The sequence below is a fragment of the Cygnus atratus genome, chromosome Z (genome assembly GCF_013377495.2).
Source record: "Cygnus atratus isolate AKBS03 ecotype Queensland, Australia chromosome Z, CAtr_DNAZoo_HiC_assembly, whole genome shotgun sequence".
Classification (NCBI taxonomy): Eukaryota; Metazoa; Chordata; class Aves; order Anseriformes; family Anatidae; genus Cygnus; species Cygnus atratus.
In genome coordinates, this window is record NC_066396.1 from 77,751,779 (window position 1) to 77,771,136 (window position 19,358).

Here is a 19,358-nt window from a genome sequence, read left to right on the forward strand (position 1 = left end):
TTTTCAGTTGCCAAAGAATGTTGCTGGCCATCGGAGTGTCTCACCTGGCCAGTAGATCCCAAGCTTATCTGTGGTTGAGCCTTGCTTGACAAAACCATCCATTTCCTTATGCCTGCCTGCCCCAAGACTCACCATTTCCTCCTAGGAACGTTTCCTCCTAGGGACCACCCTACCAGTCTCCCTGCCCTCTCCATCAGAGCAGAGCAAAAGGGGACAATCCCCTCCCTCACCCTGCTGCCCACGCTGCTTTTGGTGCAGCCCAGGGTACGGTTGGCTTTCTGGGCTGCAGGTGGGGTAGTATCAGATGTTTTGCACAAGTACAGGTAGATAATGTCAGTTTGCTCTTCCCTTATCCATCAACCCTGTGATCAAGCAACCATTGCTTGTGGCTTACACACAAGGAACTGAGCATGGCTTTTCATCAAGGTCATTGGTAGGATCAGCAACACATCTTGTGTCCTCCTGACTGCAGTGCAAACCCCTGCACATTGAATAACTTTTATCCATATAAATTTATTTGTAGTATGGGATGCCAGAAGATTGTGGGTGTTGGGAATAAGTTATTAAGCCTATATTCTGCTTATAGGTTCCAGGAGATTTTATCCATGTTTTGGTAACCAAGGATGACTTGAGTATCAACACATAGCCACTAACAAATATTTCCTGGGGCCTTGTTGAAATTAAATCACATTATCTACAAAGCATCTATAAGTGACTTTTTAGTTGGCAAGAACATAGACAGAATGAAAATTGGAGAAACTAGAGGTAAAAGGCATGTTAGTAATTTTCTGAGTAACCAACCACCCTTGACTACTTCCAGTACTTAGTGATGCAGAACCATTGTGTAAACTGCAGCAGATGCTTTTATTTCCTTTTTGCTCAGTTAATGCTTATTCAGTGTTTTTCATCTGAGGATGAAATTTTGAATGATTATCCTTTATCCGATCATAAATTACATGTGTTCATGTGGAAGGACAGTTTTAATGTAGCTGTCTAGGGTTCCAAGGTTAAAAACATGACTTTATGAAGAGAATAGTGCTTCTGTCACTTTTAGTGTAAGTTCTTAGACTAAATGACTTTCAAACTTGAAATCCATCTTTTTGTCTTTTTCATCCATCTTTTCATCTTTTTTAAAACAACTCCAGCAAACAGAAATCCATCTTTTTGTCAACAATCCATCTTTCTGTCAAACAAATAGGACCACACATTGTTTATGTTGCTATACAAATATCATAAATAGAAAAATAGCTTCTGAACTGAGTGCGATCTTTGCATAGATTTTATAGTATTTTGTTACTAATCTGTAGTAAACTATGTGCAGACGAAGTTCCTGTTTAAACATAGATTCTTATTTTAGATTTTTCCACCTTTGGTGAACCCGAAGCAGAAATATCTGTATAAATCAATATCTATGTAAACATAGATTCTTATTTTAGATTTTTCCACCTGTGGTGAACCTGAAGCAGAAATATCTATATCTCCCAAAATGAAATTTAAAATATAATTGAAAAAAAAATCTTAGGATAGCCTAGAAAATACCACACAATACCATTAGCAGTAGAGATTAGTAATTTATTTAATGCCAGCATCATGAAAACATACATTTTGTGGAGTTATTACAGCCCCTGGCTTCCCTCGAGTTGTGCTGATTTCCTCAAAAATTGTTTAATGGTGAAAGAAATCATTCTTGTGGCATGAGAGTCTAAGCTTCATCTATTTCAAAGCACTATGGAGCAAATTCAGATGGTTATATAGGTTATGGGCTGAGTACAGCTTGCACTTCTCTGTTTTTAAGGCTACCTTCAGTACACAGTAGTTAGATCTCTCTAGCCTGATGATCCCTGCAGGCTTCTCAGTGAATAAAAAATGCCGTGTGTCAAGATGATGATCTTCTAAACTAGTTTCCTTGTACGCACATGCCCTAAATAGCATTACAGATGACCATTTTACATAAAGGTTAGCAAAGTAATCTCTTACTGATCTCAGGTCGGTAAGTAAGTAATGTAATTGTCATACTTCAAACTCTTCTTTAGGACTAGCTTTCAAATGTCAGGCTCCACAGAACTAGACTTAGTAAGGGGTATTACCTGACATGTAGCGTAACCTCAGAGGTGATATTTGGAAGCCCAACGCTGTCAGTGCCAGGGCTGGGGTCAGCTGCATGGGCTCAGCAACATAAGCTATAGACACCAGACAAATTTATTTGGCAGCGCTGATGCCAGCACTGGGTGGAATTCCAGTCATGATGTATATGTTTTACATGCGTAATGAGAAATGACTTTGGGCTCCACTACTTCACGTTGAGTTGAAGGATCACAGCCCAGATTTTTTTCCAAAGCTTTTCTTAGCTTCATGTTTTTAATTCTTCCATCTGTCTGTTTTGTTGTTTTGTTTATTTGACCTGCATGTTGTTTCATATCTCCTGGGGATGCTGTTCAGAAGCCTCCTACCTCCACCCTGGGTGGTACAGATGATCCAAGTAGGACATTCAAGGGAGTCCAGAGAATGACTCAGCAAATAGACACACCCGGGACAGTGAGCTCATCCAGACCTTTTCAGATGAACACTTTTTAAATGCTCTTCCCTGAACTTGGATGTGCTGGCATGCTAGATGACCACACATCCAACCATGGTACGCAAAAAGTAGTTTCATCAGGCAGAATTAATACAGAATTTGAAAAAGGATTCAAGGGCGAGAGATGGAAGAGGATTTCTAAAACTACACATAATAAATCTGAACTTCCAGCGGAACACTGTAAGGCCAGAGCATGCTGTTGCTGAGCAGCCTAAGTCTCCACCTTCGGCTAGTCAAAATCCACAAGGCATCTGAGTTGCCAATATTGCCTTTGTTTCTCTCAAGCACCCAAAAAAAAAAAAAAAAAAAAAAAAGAGAAAGCAACTGTAATTGTTAGTGTGTTTTATGTATTGAAATAGCAGTCTCTTATCTTTCACCACTTTATAATGGAGTGTCTTACCTGTGACCTGTGTCAGGAGAGATTTGAGCACATTATGAAGCTTTCCTGTTACATTGTAAGGTGAGTACTGATACGTAGGCACTGGAGACGTCTTCATATGCTGCATGCAATGAGTGTTTTCAAGATCTCCGTGTTACTGATAAATCATAATCTTTGACAACACTTAAAACCAGTGACTTTCTTAGAATCATGGCATTACTAAACTACTTTTAGCAACATGCACTATTCTGGATTATTAAAAATGAGCGTCTCATCTATTGAAGTACATATGGTCATTGAAATATCCCATATCAAAGTATTTTTAAAAGAAGGGATTCTATTGGGGATCAGGATTTTGATGATTAAAATTAAAGAGCTCCTTCACAATCTCTGCAGATTTTGTGAAAACACATTATTTTTTTCCCCTTGCATATTCTGACATATGAAAAAAGACTTTTTCATGCTTCCTGACTGAACTTATTTGCTTTTCAATTTTAGCCTGATTTTTTTTTTTTGGCAATCTAGTTTAAAAACAGTATGAGCTAGTAACAGCTGAGCACCTGAGTTGTCTCAGATAAGTAAGCACTGAGAAGTAAACCATATGTCAACCAAATTTTTATTAAAACTTGAGAAAGTTTCACTGTTTTCACAGTTTGAAATAATATTTTTTTAGCTGAAGAAGAGATTTGTATTTTGAAAATGTTTGAAAAAGTTTGACGTAAGAATAGGCTTTGCAAATAGAAACATCTAGGACATAGGGCAGTTTGTCAGTGGTAATACAGTCTTGCAGGGTGAAATGTAAACTTCCTTACTGAACTGAATACAATTTAGAAATTTGGTATAACTGGATCTAAACTTTTTGCTAGAGTTGTTTTAAAATGTGTCTTCATAAACACTTCCCATGGCGATATTCTTTATAAAAATAAACGTTAATAACTAACTGACAGAGAATTTATAGAACTGCAGTCTTAACTGCCTTTAGGCTCCAGGGGATTATGGTACAGTATAGCCAGATTTATACAAAGAATGAAATGTAAAATAGAACCAAAAAAAAAAAATGCTGGAGAATGGTTCTTACTGTTTTTCTAAAATTGAAATAATGACATATTCCTGTTACTTTCACTAAAGCATATGCATAAACTATAAACACTGATGTTTAATTTGGGATCTCTGGGTGATCTATAGGGATCTATTTCTTGTGAAAAATTATGGCCAAAATGTGTGTGTTATAAAGTATAATTTTAGCATAGGTAGGAGTGGTATTTCCTAAATTGCCTGTCAAAAATGAGTTAATCCTACTTTGTAGGAATTGCCTACATCAGTCAGACATATTCATTTCCATACCCATTCATTTAGGAGACTCTCTGCTGAGAATGTCAAAGAGATGCTAATTATTATCAGCTCTGGTGATCCCTTGGGAATTAGGCTGAGATTGAGAAACCACATAATTACTGAAGTTACACTATAGCCAGGGATTAAAGTGATGAGTTCTGCTCCCTTTCTGCCTTTTTTTTTTTTCTTTATTTTTTATTTCCTGGCTTGGGAAGCAGCGGTCATGCACGGTCCTAGCGCGCTTTAGGTGGTTGTTTTGTGAGCACTTTGTCCTCTCCCAGGACAGTTTATCTGCTGCCAACGCTGTGCAAGGGCAGCAGCAGAGATGCTGTAAACATTGTAGGTGTAGCCTGGTAGGAGCCTTGCTCCCTGTAGCAAGGGACGTAATTAAGTTAAATCATCTGCTTCATTAAAGAGAGACAGCAGAGCTTGCAAGTTCAGCCAAGTAACTTTATGGATCATGCTACCTGGATATAAACAGAATTAAAGCAGGAAATTCTGTTCCATTAACAGGGGGACTCTGAGAGGAATTTAGCAGACCTTTGGCAGCATTACTGTCTGATAATCTGAACAAATTCTAATGACTGTTCATAAATCCTTACTACTCTAAAGGAGTCCTTATTACTCTACAGAAAAAGGAATCGGGTAAATTTTCATTCGGAGCAGAAATTTTAACTGGCAGACTTTTGTATTGCTGTTGATAATTTTCAGGATAGGAGGTTTAAGTAAATGGCAGTCCTTTTATTGAGGATGAGGTGTCCATGTCCCTTGTAAATTTTGCCTGTTTATTCCGATCTAGGAATTTTTTTTTTCCCTGACTTCAAATTCCTTATTGCAAGCAAAGCAAGTTCAGAGTATTAAATAAGTTTAATTGGTGGGTCATGACAGAAATTTAAATTTTCCTTGAACCCATTTGACGTTGATGATTGGTTTTGAAATTATCATTTTATGTCCTGATAATTCAATAACATAAATCTGATAGTAGCAGGCTGTTCAAATATGTTTTTCTGTGCAGTGTTTCCTTTTCCGGAGTGACTGATTAACCTAAAATCAGTCCAGTATCATAAGCAGTGGGACAAATCCCATGAGATCTGTGACTGTAGGGCTCTATTTGCAAAGGACACTTCCCATTCTAATGTAACTCAGCATGCTGAGGAGTACAAACATTCAGAGAGAAAAAATGGTTTGGTCAAGTGAAAAAAAAAAGATCAGTATTTAAGACAATCAAAAACATATTTTAGGCTAATTAACAGTGAGACAGAGGAATAAACAAATGAGAAGAGTGACGTCATCTTCAACTGTAAATATTGAGGCCCACATTCTGCTTTCATCCATATTACATTAAAATAGATCATTTGCAAAATGGTATTAAAATGCATGGTTTTAATCTGGGCCTACAAGGAGCAGTTTAGCTAAGCAAGTGTAGCAGCTCAACCAGATTTTTTGGATGACAGAAATGTATTAAATGAAGAGATCTTTCCTTACATCTTAATATACACAAGGTGGATGGAAGTTAGGTCTGTGGCTGTGCTTGCTATATGTAAAATCCATCAATTACAATTTTTTGTTGCTTGCACTACAGCTCTCAGGAATTCAGATGTTGAGTATATTGTATATGTGTGTGAAGTTAGGTCATTGCAAGCAAACAGATTGCTCAAATTTAGAAACTTTCTACTCAAATTTTGCTTATTTGGTTCCATACATATGTATATGTATATTATGGCAAAACTAAGCTTTTAGTACTGGTTCTAGTCCTTTAATGAGTGTAGAGTTTGTATGGAGAAAAAGAGCTGGATTCTGTTTTCTCATGTGAGTTCCACACTGTTGTGTACAATTAGACACCTCCAAGCTGTAGAATGTTTTTTACGGGTGATGATATACAAAGAATGAAGGTTTTTGTTGTTGTTTGTTTGTTTGTTGTTTGTTTTCCCAAATTGATAGGTGAATATGATAGATTGGAAGTATTTTTCAAAGAGTTCACTTTTGTATATTAATAAATTAATGCAGAAGTCTGGGAGATACGTTAAAATACAACTTGACTGCCTACCTTCAACCAAACTATACAAATTTATTTTAAAATGCCTGTAGTTTTCAGGAGTCATGGTGTCTACTCAGACTAAGGATTTGGCATTTCATTTATTTTTCCTTCAGGTGTGTGTCCAGATCAAGTTGCCATTCTTATGTTTTTCTGTGAGATTTTTATCATGGTGTGCAGAGCTAGACTATGCTTCATTCAACCATTTTAAGCATCTCTTAGCAACAAGCTTAGTCTCTCTTCCTGCACAAGAAATGGCAGCAGGCCAAAACCAGTACTTCTAAGGATTTCATTCTTATATGATGTGCTTAGTTTTCTTTAGTGGTTTCTTAATAATGCGAAAATAGTAAATAAATTGGAAAATATAGAAGGGTGTTCTTCACTGTGTTTTAGGACATGGCCTTGATGCCGTCAGTCGAATTAGCTGTCTGCAATGAGACGTCATTGCTCGTGGGTTCCCTGCTAAGGTTTTTCTGCATGCCAGTGGAGCTGGGCATTTCCCCAGGCAGTGCCTGGATGGCTGGAGACTGCTGCCAGCAGAGAGCGTGGAAGGGCTGGGGCCGTTCTGCTTGGGTGCAAAGGGCTGTGGAGCAAGGCTCTTGGGTCTCCAGGAATGGTTCCTGGCTTCTCCTGTACCAGAGTAAAGACATCTTCTGTTTGCAGGCCCCAGCATTAGGGGACTGTATTGATTTCATTTCACTCTGACTCTTCCAAACCAGGGAAAGATATTTTAGTCTCCACTATAAATTTATATCTAAGATATCCTTTTTTACTAGAAAAGTCCCTCTGCATGTCAAATAATAGCAGTCTTCAAAATGACAATAAAAAAATAAATCAAGCATTTTTATTCAAAGTCTTTAATCTTCTTTGCAGAAATATTCTTTTAGCACTTAAACTATGTTTCCCTTTATTACTGTCTTGTCAATCTTGTTTTTGCAACTGTCACCTTCAGAAGGCATGCTATATTTTTGAACATTTCTTGATCAATGTTTGTTGTTTTATAGGGTTTATTGACTGGCTTTCCATCATACAGCACTCTTTCCTCTATTTAAATTGCTGCATTTTTTCTCAAAGGTATGATGGTACTCCATACTGTATTATATAATTTCAAAGTAAGAAACTTAATTTAGTGAGAAGTAAAGGAACTTTACTTCCTTAAAATTGTAAAAAAAATTAGACAGAATGAAAAAAATAATCAGAATGAAAAACTCGGTTTATATTCAAGACTGTCCCCCATTATTCCAAATGCTTTTGTGTCAAGCAATGATTTTTTTTTTTTCTGAAGCTTTCTTTGACCTTTAGTCAAGTACTATAAATGAATCCCTTAATGACATTCATTTCTGGGCAGTAATAGTGGGTATTAGTTTAAAGTCTTATGGTGATGCAAGATATTTTAAGCTTCAAGTGTATGTCATCTTTTCGTTAGAGGTTCTAACCATAGTGGTAGTTAGGCTTAAAAAAAAATACAGCAAAAAAAAGCCTATGGTGATGAACTATTATGAATGAGCCAGTCTACTGTTACTCGTAAGACATTGTCTACACTATCTGGCTTAGACACCTTCTTCTTGGTATGATTAAAAGAAATGTTCTCACAATAAAAATTGTTATTTTATTGCAGAAGTTTATCATTTAGGTCTATGTTTTTTATTCTGCTTGATTTTAACAGGTCATAGAGCAAAATTTGTTTTCATTGGGAAGATTTCATCTGAGATGTTGGTAAAAAATTAGACCTTTCCCAGGCTGAGGTTGGGAAATAAATGCAGTATATATACTGCAATGACTAATATTTCTCTTCCATTCACCTGACATGAGCATGAGTGGGACAGTTGCAGTAGACAAACGGGATTTGTGTCTAGTCATTAAGCAGTGCTGAGCATGAGCATCTCTCTACAGAGCACCATTATATATTCCACAATTAGAAGCACAGGGACATAATTTAACATCAGCAATGTGATAGTTTTATATATGCAGTTAACCTTTGGATCTACTTTTGTCAAAAGAGAGTCTGAGAGGAGAACAACAACAAGGAAAGATAAGAGCTACAATAATTAAATTACTCAAGTTTGTTGGTGTATGGTTCTTTATATGGTTCTTGACAGTGAACTATTTTATGTGTTTTAATTAAGAAGGGGCTGACTTTGGGAACTGATTTTGGAATATACAAAATAGTAGGTATACATTAGGTATAGTAGGTATAGTTATAGTAGGTATACATTAGGTATGCAGGTATACTACTCTGAATGTGCTGTCAGTAAATTGTAACTAGCAGTCATGAACATGTTTTAAACATTTAGCACTGGAAAAGTATGCATAGCTAGTTAAAGTTTAGAGTGCAGGATTAGGCTGTAACTTAACCTTTTCAGCAATTATTACAGGCAGCGTACCTTGTCTGTACTGGACTTTGAAACTTGTTAATTAGTTTGTGCCTTGGAAATATGTCAACTAATGCCTGTTGTCACTCTACAAAGATATGCAAGTCTACATTGTATAAGTATAGTGCATGCTGGTAGAAGCTAGGAGGTTCTGATGTTTAAGCATGTGCTTATTTGTAAGCAATAGTTGCATTGGCTCTAGGAAGACTCTGTTTGCATATTTAATTTAGTGGTGTTCTTGGTCAGAAACAGTTTTTTAAGAAATAGCAAAAATATTTTGTGGGTTGCATGCTTTCTTCCTGTTTCAGTTTCAGAAGAGCTGAATAACAAATGTGAAAGGAATGCAGAAATAGGACCCATTATTTACTTTCTGTGAAAACCTTCAGTATTGAATCTCTAATTATGGTGTCTTTCATCCATGTAAAGATTAAAACTTCCTAAAACACACAGAAAGCAATAACGAGTGAAGTTACCATAACAGCATCAGCCTCAGTCAACACATTATTATTAACATATTTCAGTTGAAATGTGTGCTTCTCTGGATATCATTATCTTAAAAATTTGAAGTAATTAAAGATTTTATTTTTAAAGCAGGCATACCAAATAAAGCATGCTACAAAGTCTTGATGGCTGGAATAAAAATGTCAATGTATCATGTCAGCATCTAGCAAGGGAGACTATGGAGGGCTTCTACTTCAGGAGGGATATGATTGTCTTGACGTTAAAGCTTCAAGGTGATAACTGTCAAAGCAGAGAGGGGATTGCTTTTTAATTGAGACAATGCATCTTTTATGAATTTACATGATGAAGTAATATGAATGTGAAATTTAAATTGTATCTGAATGAATCTGGATACAGCCTACTTTACTTATCTTAGGCAGAGGGATCAGTGGAAACCTAGACTGGTCATCCAGTTTCGGGTTCTGAAGAGCTAGGAGTTCTCCCCGTTCTCCTACCAGACTGCAGCCACTCTGTGATTTGGGGAGATTTACTCTGAATCGGGGCCACCTGTTCCATGGGTGGAATTGTAAAGTGGTGCTACCTCATTTTATGCACTGGTCTGCTCCAGCCTCGGTGTACAAGCAGCAGGCTGTCCGTGCTGTCCGTCAGTCTTTCTGGTCATTGACTCCAGAGAGGCTACAGCAGAACCCTTAAGGATGTATGGCCTGGTGATCTGTGATAGCACAATGACTGGGACATAACGAAGTACCTACCAATACATAGCATAACAGTACTTGACCACAGAAGCAAGCATCTTTAAAGGCTTTATCCTAGTGAATATTGAAAACTCGAGTTACATGAGAGTCTACAAGGAGGCATCAGGAGACCATTAGTGTATTTCTAGTCCATAACTGCCCATCTTACTCTCCAGTGACTACAAAGAGATGCCAAAGGAAGCTCATCTTTCTATTTTAAATTTGTTCTCTTTAAATTACCTCTTATGTCATCTATTTGTTTTGACACCAATTGCTGTCAAATCAGAGTCTATCTTAGCAATGCAGTGATTTTAATAAAAATAAAAAATAGTTTAAGAAATATTTGTAATACTTTGTCATCGGGGTTCTTCTCAACTTCGGTCTTTTTTCCTTTTGGCAGCACCAGAACGAAATGATTCCCTTCTGGGTAGCCCTGATGTCATCAATACCACTCCAAGACGAAAGAGAAGACAAAGGACAGTAAAACCTGCTGGAACAGGAGCTAAAATGGCTACTTATGAGACAGAAATGCCAGCAAAGGAAAAGTGAGTACTTCTCAAAAAGTATTGAGGTGTTTCTGCACCTACAACAGATGCTTATTCTTTTTGTATTTTCTTGTGCAGTTTCATAATATTCAGAGTATTCTGAATACTGTTCTGTTGCATTCTTTATAGTCATTTACACTCATTTTATCCAGCTTTGAATAGATGTGAATGATTAAATGCAGTCAGTCCACAGGACTGCCATATGATTAATGGTATCTTCTTCCAAACTGATACTTTTGTAAGATCAATGGTAAATTAGTTTTGAATTTTTTATTTCCACCTTTTATCTGTAGTACTCAATGTGTAATAAATTGTCCTAACCAGCATAGGCTCAGACCACAAAGACATTTCCAATGATTATCAAAGATTTCTGTAGTTATTAGCAAGAAATTTATCTTATTTTGACATAAAAGATTGTGACTTGATGCCAGCTATTAATGTTAAAAATTACTATCCTGTTTCATTGGTAAAAGAAATGATTATTTTTGAGAATGGTCTAGAAAAATATCAAATTTTGCTCTTCTGTTCTGTTAGAGTATTGTATATTACAATGAACCATGCCCTTTGTCAATTGTATGTAGTCAGACAGTTTGATTTTGAGAGTCTGTCTGTGTTTGCCTGACATATAATTTCACTCTTTTTAGTATTGATTGTGGAAGGAAAACTTCCAGAGGTAAATGATTGCAAAGGAGAATAGAGAGGCCTTGGGCCAAGTAATTCTCTGTATGAATATCTGAGTCCTGTGCCCAGGGGAATGACTGAGACGGTACTGGTATTTTGTTATAATTCCTTTAAGTGAGGCAAATTTCAAGAAAAATAGAGCAGCATTATATTTTTCATTCTGTGCAAAGCATTTCTAATATGCTTGCAGAATAAAGTCAGAGCTGAATCTGGAGAGTGGCTCTTCTTGTCTATGCCATAATTAGTCATTTTTTAAAGCTTACTAAACAGAATATCCATTCTGTCAGATCTCTATCTCTGTTTTAATTTTGCACTTACTATATATTAATTGCATTGTAAACAACTGGTTAGCACTCCAGGTCACAGCATTGTTTCAGATGTGACATACCTTACAGTACTATGAAGATGTGTCTGATGGTAAAAATCTTAATGCTTTTTTCTGATCCTACACTGATTTACAAAATCAAATGTGATATCATTCTATCCCTGCATGTGCTTTTGAATCCTTTATTTAATTAAGAATTAAATGTGGTCATGGTAGTGTTCGTTCTGTGATTAGATGAGAATGTATTAGATCTCCCTTGTTTACCTGGAAAATTACAAAAGCAGAACTGCATTCATTTCCATCTTGCTGTGTATTTTTCTCAGTGTCCCTGCTCAGTACTTAGTTTTCAAACTTCATCTTAAGTCCTTTGCTGGCTGCTAATCAAGCTTTCACTCAATTTGTTTGGCTAATTTTTACTTCTCTTCAGCCTGTCAAAAGTAGGAAGATGTAGAATTAGTGTTGTAATCCAGTTTAGCAAATACAGCTGTCTTGTTCTGTGAAGCTTCTTCAGTAATTTATATTGGTGGAAAGCTAGATCCTAAAATGGTGTGAAAGGTTTTATCCTAAGCTGATGTTACACTGGGGTCTCATCCAAAATGTTTTCCACTATTGTGTCATTTAGCAAAAAATTACAAATCCAAGCAAACCACCCCAGACTCCTGGGGGGAGCAGTGAAAGGGAAGTTGACCTCTAAACTCCTTCACCTTTGGAAGTGGTCCATGGCAAACATGGAAGATGCTCAGCCCTTGGAAGCGTGTCATACTTTTCTGTTTGGCAGAAGGATCAAATGACAGATTGTGATCACATTCATGAATGCATGACTGAGTCCTTATTTCTGAACTCTCCTGCACGGACCTGCAGAAAGATTTGATTCTTTACTTGTAATGTAAATATTGTAAAGTGCTATCTGATAAAGTCATAGCCAACAGTTCTTGCTTCAACAAACTAAAGTTTATTTAGTGGTGTTTTCCATTTGCAAGTTTTGCTGACATCATCAGTGCTTGTTTCATGTTTGCCAGGCAATGAAAGAGCAGTTACAAACCAAACATCAAGTGCATAATGTTGTCTTTATATTCTTGCATTGTAACTCAATTGATACAAGATCCTAAATAAAAAGAAGAAAATACATCTTTTGAATGAGATATATTTCTCATTCATGAATAAGATTTTTTTAATTTTTTTTTTCTTCCCAAACCAGAAATGAGGACCTGAAGGTTATCAATGTATTTTAGACTTTTCTTTTGAAAATACAGTGTTATGCAATACAGTCGTTGTGTTATCACATAATAGGAGTTATATCTTAAATTTTGTTTACTTGTGAGATTTTAAGAAAGTACCACTTATGCTTTAAGTTAAAAGCATCTTAAGTAAACACAGAGTCATGACAAATGAAAGGATTCTGTTCCAACAAATAGTTTAGATTTATGGATTGTGAGACTAGTGATTCTCTAGTTTTATGGAATGAAAATATATTCTCAGATATGACCAAGAACACTGAAAAGAATGCAAATAAAAAATTGTTTAACATAGAAATTAGGGCAAAAGGAGTACTGCCTTTCTTATGCTTTGTGTGTGGATGCAGTGGCAGGAAGAGGAGTTGAATTGTATTTGTCTATACAGACATCTATTATTTGACAATTTATTCAAGGCTTAAATCAATGCTGTTAGGGAAACCTGGGTAAAATGAAACTTATTGAAAGTAGTGTAGCCTTGAGATCAGCAAAGAATTGAGCTAGGATTTGTGGAACAAGATTTGCTAAATTAACTGCTAAATTATTTGCTGAGATAATAATGTTCTTCCGGGTGAAGCGGAAATTCAGCATAACTAGTCAGTCACAGCACTGCTGGGATTGAGGTTTATCTGTCTTTGTAGCAGGTTGTTTTCCAATCTGAGATATACCAATGAAAGCGAGCACATCTTTAGGCAGACAGACACTACTTATAGTTGATAACGGTCAAACTACAGTCCACAATTTATGCATTTTTGAAATGTGACAAAGGAATGTTCTTAGAGTTCATAACATGATTGAGTTAGGAAGTAAAATAAAATTATGCTGATTCCAGTTAATTGTAATGGTATTTGTGAAGCTTTGACTGTAACTTAATATCTGGCAATTTCCTAAGGTGCTAAGCAGAGATAATATGTTAGGCAAGTTAAGATGCAAATTCTACTTTTTGTAATTTGCATTTTATACTTGGAGGAGAAAAATTAATAAAAGCAATCCAATCCACATGTAGAAATTATGCTTATTGATGCATTAACCAAATCTCTCAGGGGGCTCTGCATATGAATAACACTACTAGCTATGTATAATATGAATACAATATAGAGGCTTAAGTATATGGCCTGTCAGCCTGAATCCTATACATAATTTTTTATTCCAGTAATTATTTTGCTCAGGAATATTGGAGTGCATTTGAGAGAAGATAGTATCTACTGAAGATGGATACAGTCATTGGATACAGAATGCTTTGTTAGATTTGTATAATCTGTAACATGAACCAAACAGTGCTGGAGTCTGTAGTCTAAAGAAGAATAAATTAGCAAAAACCTTCCCTTTACAGTTTGCAATCGTTACTTTGTTTCCACAAGTAAAAAATGATCTTTCTGATTTGGTTTAGCATTTTTTTTTCAATGTAAAAGTGTAAGAAAAGCAAAATGTTCTTTTTCTTTCTGTCAGTTATTGCTTACTAATGAAAAATCTAATTTTATGCTCTTCATTCACACATGGGTCTTATCCAAGGAGGAAAGCTTTACTGGATAAGACACAACATTTCTCTACATGATTCTCTGTGCTTCAAAATGTATTTTTGTATTGATATTTGACTGCTGCTGGTTTAATCCTTCTTGCTTTGATTGATGGAACTGAATGACTGTCAGATTCAGGCCTACATTTAAACTGAAGGAAAGAGATGCTTTCCCTTAACTTCAGTATGTTTGGTTTTGCTGAAATATTTTGAAGTATCCGTTAGCCCCACCGAATTTGAGAGGATGCTTGCCACCAGTACTTTAAATCTTTCCCCATGCAAATACTACTTTTTCAGGGAGCTCAAAGTGTTCAGCATATATTAGGAACTCCTCAGAAAGACCTTTGTGAAGGAAAAAAATCATACTCAGATGTTGCAGGTGGGTACCCGAACAACCACTTACCTTGGCTGCAAAGTGCATGTCAAGGAAGTAGAGGTGGCTTCAGAGCAAGGACGGGATGCTGCTGATGGGGTGTTTGTGCCACCTACATTGCCATCAGCTGCTCCATCAGGAGGGGCCAACGAGAGGATGTCGTTTCTGTTCTGAGTTTTTAAATAAGATTGTCACGGTCCTCACGTTCAGTGTTGGTGCTTGACTTGACGGTCTATTAAAGTTAGTCACGCATGTAATTGTGTGTAGGATCAGATGCCTAGTTTGTACCTGTTAATGATAAACGCATTTTTTTTCTTTTCATACTCATCCCTGTCTGTGCTTTTGAAAGATTTTTACTGTCTTCATAGGTACATACTATTTATTTGGAAAGAAAGCTCTCGGCTTTATATTACAGCTCCGAAAGAAGCTAGATTTGGCCTTCTGTTGATAACCTCCCACCCCTTTAAAAGCACCCAGAGCCTGTGCTGTGCCAGGAATCCCCATGGGATCCTCACTCTGCATTGGTTTGATTTATTGCTTGTGGGTCACGTTTTTGATGTTCTAACGCGGTTTACTCAAAACATGGTCTGCCACCACCTAGGATGCAGGTAGCAAAACCCTTCAGGGTTTCTCAGAGGGTTGCACATAGACAACAGTGTTACTGTCTCACACGTGAAGTAGTTCCTTCCAGTAAAGGTTTAACCAAGTGAAGTTTGGATCCCAGTGAAAATGATACCATAGCTTTCCATGGTCCAGGGAGGAGTATAAAGTTTACACCACAGCTACCTGCTTTAAAGAAGGATCTTCCTGAGAGCACACGTTGACATGCCACTTTTTATACACTGAATGCATTTATTTGATGCAATTGGAAAGAACTTGTAGAGCTTTGTGTGGTGAGACAGAGCACTCTGATCACAGGTATGCACATGTGAGTCCTTGGAGTGTCTGTGTACCACAGTGTAAGGTCATTGCTACCATCATAAATTTATGAAACGCAGTGTTCAGGAAGCTTTTGATAATTTAATCATTCAGGCTGGAACACAGACAGGTTAGGAAATATCTTAGAAGCGGACAAGCAGGTTCATTTGAGAATCAAATGTGACAATTAAATTAATTTATTTTCCAGTAGCTGAATTAAGTCCTTTCTGTGTTTCATTCATGTTTAGTATTCCCTTATTTAAGACGAACAGGAATCATTTCATTAAGATGGTTTGTTTCTTTCCTGTAGTGCCATGGCATTGGCAGCAGCAGCAGCAGATCACCAGTCATACCAGACAGACTGTTTTGACTAACCTGCATGCCTGTTAAAGGTTGTACTGTAACTCTATGTGGCCTGATGGGAGCTTTGATAAGTGATACTAATCTTCAGTTTTCTGAAATATTTAATCTTGCGTGACATTGGAGCAGAAAGAAGAGCCGTGTTCATTACCTGTGCTGTATGACTTGTAGCTGTACAAAAATGGAGTACAGTGAGAGGAAAAAGAATAGAATCCTTTGATTAAATGCACAGTAACATCTGTGGAAAAAAAAAAAAAAAAGCAGTAGCAAAACAACTAAAGTAATTCCATAATCACTGGAATATATAAGGCAGAAATACACCACGGTACAGTTGCCTTTGCTTTCTGTTTATTTATTTTATTAATTTTATTTTATTTTATTTTATTTTATTTTATTTTATCTTTATTTTATTCTCTGTTTTATCTGAGTGGTAGATAATTAGAAAGGCTTCCACAATCCATGTGGGAAGGGATGATTTATTTCCATGGAAAGTGCAAGGAATTGGTATCCACATCACCGTTTCTCCCTACTCTCAAGGGAAAGAAGGCAAAATATGAAGGCTGAAAGCCCGAGGCAGAGAAAAAACGAGCATTATCTGCTGACCTCTGTGGCTGCAATTTCTCCCGAGCAAAGCCACTCAGCTCTCTAGTTTGTAGCACATCTCACCAAATTTTGTGTCTAGTAATAGTCTAATAATTGACTGATGATGGATAAGTTATTACTCTGTAGGACAGACAGGATTGTACCCTATGTTTTATCAGGGCACGTTCTTTAGAGCACGATTTTATTGCAGTGACAGATCTGGAGAGATATATATCTCCAATGATTAATCTATAATGTATTTTAATAAAACTGGTAGCTCTGAGATTGTAAAATGATGGATTAAAAAATGTAAACAGTATGTTTTTCCACTACCTTTCTAGTAAATATTTGGTGATTTTCTAACAAAGCTTTTATATTGGAACAATGCTTGAACTAAATTTTTTATTTTAAGCCTCTTTTAGGTAGTTTTTTGGTTGGTATCTTTTAATTTACAGCATGACAGATTAGTTTTGTTAAACATTATGATCCCTGCTGGGGGTAATTTAATATTTTAATTTTTAAAATATATTTTTTAATATTTTAATGGGATACCCTGCTGGGTATTTTAATGTGGGAGGCCAAAAAATTGCTTTTCAGTGGCAAATTAAGGCAAGAAACAGGAAAGACTTTGTGTGGCTGAGCTAACTGACAGTACTGGAATATTCCCTGGATTTTAATGTAGAGCTGCCTACAGTGTTTTTAGTCTTTTGGGTGAAAGGGTGAGAAGAAAGAAAGGACTTTGTATGGAATGAAACAAAGAAGGCAATATTTACGTGTCTATATATATAATAAATATATAATATTTAAAAGCCTCTATAGCTCCTTGTGATTTGTATACGGCAGCAAATGTACACTGTTTTTATGAACATTTCTGTAAAAGGCCTTTGATGATGGTATTGATTAAACCTCCATTTCCCAAAACAGCTCTTCAGGCAAAATTATTTTCACTTTACTTTTATTAGCAAGAAACAGGTAGTGTAGATGACTATGATTTTGAATGTATGCACTGGCAGGAGATTAGGACTAGGCTGATGGAAAACCTAAGCAACCACGCTTGCCAGCTCAGTCCTGAAATAAAAAATAGACAGTGCAGAAGAATATGAGATGGAAACTTGGCTGTATTAAGGAGATAAAGCTGCTTCAAGTATCTGTTTTATTGTTCATTAAATTGATCATGAACTATGTTTTCTATAATGGATTAAATTAGAGTATTCCATATAACATAATTGTCTGTGAAGACCAATAGTCTTTTAACTCATTATGGACTCCAGAAAACATTCTGGAGATAGTCCCATACAAGAAAATAGTTCAAAATATGGGATTTGGGAAATGATTTCAAAAAGACTTGCAAACACTCCTGTTCCACTGAGGCGATTGCTCAGCTTCTGCTCAGTTTGTGCTGACTTTTCAAAAATGGGATTCAGAGCACGAAGCTATTAATCTTTTTAATTGTATTTCTATTTGTTCGTTCTCTGTACTTACCTTTTATGAATCATGAATTATACTTTCTTCCTCTCTTCGCTCCCTGGAAAACTAACCTCAGCAAAGCATGGCTACAAAGCTGCCATTTAGTAGTGGCAACACTTTTCAGTGTCCTTCTGCTATAGTGATTACTCCTGCATATAAAACACATGGAACTAAATCCATGCAATTTACCTGTCCCATAACAAATTCTCTCCTCAAACTGTGAGGGCTATGTCCTACTTGTTTTCGCCTGCTTAATTTCACTGGTTATTCTTGACTGTGAAGACCTACATCCAGCCAGAAAGAAATACTGTATCAGAAACTTAAGTGACCTGCTAGACCTCCAATATATTACATTTAATATCAAGTAGACTCCGTAACATTGTCTTTGACTTTCTCTCCATCTCCTGTTATGTGTTTTACATCAGGTTCATTACAATTACAGTTTCATAGTTCCCAAGGATGCATTTTAATCTGAATAAGATACAGATATCAAGATATTTTCTTTACCAGAATGCTTGAAATCTAGTGCAAAAATATAGAAAAGCCAAAGGGAAAAGGACTCCAAATTAAAAGGATTTGTGATGAGTTTTGTTTTAATCCTGTATCTTCTCTGTCACAGAACAGGATGATCTTTCAAAAAGACTTGGAGAAGGAGCAAGAAAAGGTCTGGAGAGTAGTATAGGAAAGGGTGAGAGTTGACACCAGGCATATTCTTGAGCAAATAGATGAGAGGGAACATAGCGAGGGGCATTTATTATTTGTGCATTTGCTTTTTTATTGCTCACATATATGTGTTTCCCCAAAGTAGTGCATTAAGCACTGAAAACCCACGGCAATGGATTTTCAATAATATTTAGAACATCCCCAAATCTGCTCCGTATGGATAAATACTCATAAATTTATACACTGTGACTAATACATATGGTATGAGCAAATGCACTTTCATGGTCCGTTGAGAGGACTCATCTGTTTCAGTTAACTTGCATCAAGATTCAACATGACATTAATCAGTATCTTTTTGATGAGTTCTGCCATCTGTGAGAAGGTAGATAGCACATTCTTGTGCATCAGTCTAAAAACTTGTAGAGTAAGAGAGAGTTGGACAAATTATAAATTATGTCTATATTACCAAAAAAATTTACTACCCTTTCAATTACCTTGAAAGTAAACAAAAACAATAGCTTATTTAAAGCCGCAGATGTACAGAATTATATTAATACAGTCCCTGTTTACATAGAATACCACTGGAAGACTCTCTTGATTACTTAATAGCACTTAAGTAAATCCCTTACTTTATTCAGCTGTCAAGCTATTCATAATAATTTTCATGTAGTTGTTGCATCATTCCAGCTTGTACATATGAACAGTATTATGAAAAGCAAAAAATACTTACGAAATTTATTATAAGCTTATACTTTCTTCATATTGTTAACTGTATAGCAACTATTGTAAGCATGAATACAGACTTGG

At 36.2% G+C, this 19,358-nt stretch overlaps 1 protein-coding gene across 4 annotated transcripts in view; it reads left to right on the forward strand.

Moving 5' to 3' along the window:
* XRCC4 (X-ray repair cross complementing 4) overlaps positions 1–19,358 on the forward strand; it is a 187,763-nt gene that overhangs the window by 110,851 nt on the left and 57,554 nt on the right. For all 4 annotated transcript variants that reach the window (XM_035563200.2, XM_050716477.1, XM_050716478.1 and 1 more), the window contains exon 7: positions 10,290–10,434. In XM_035563200.2, coding sequence (XP_035419093.1) covers positions 10,290–10,434 — 145 coding nt within the window. The remainder of the gene's footprint in view (positions 1–10,289; positions 10,435–19,358) is intronic.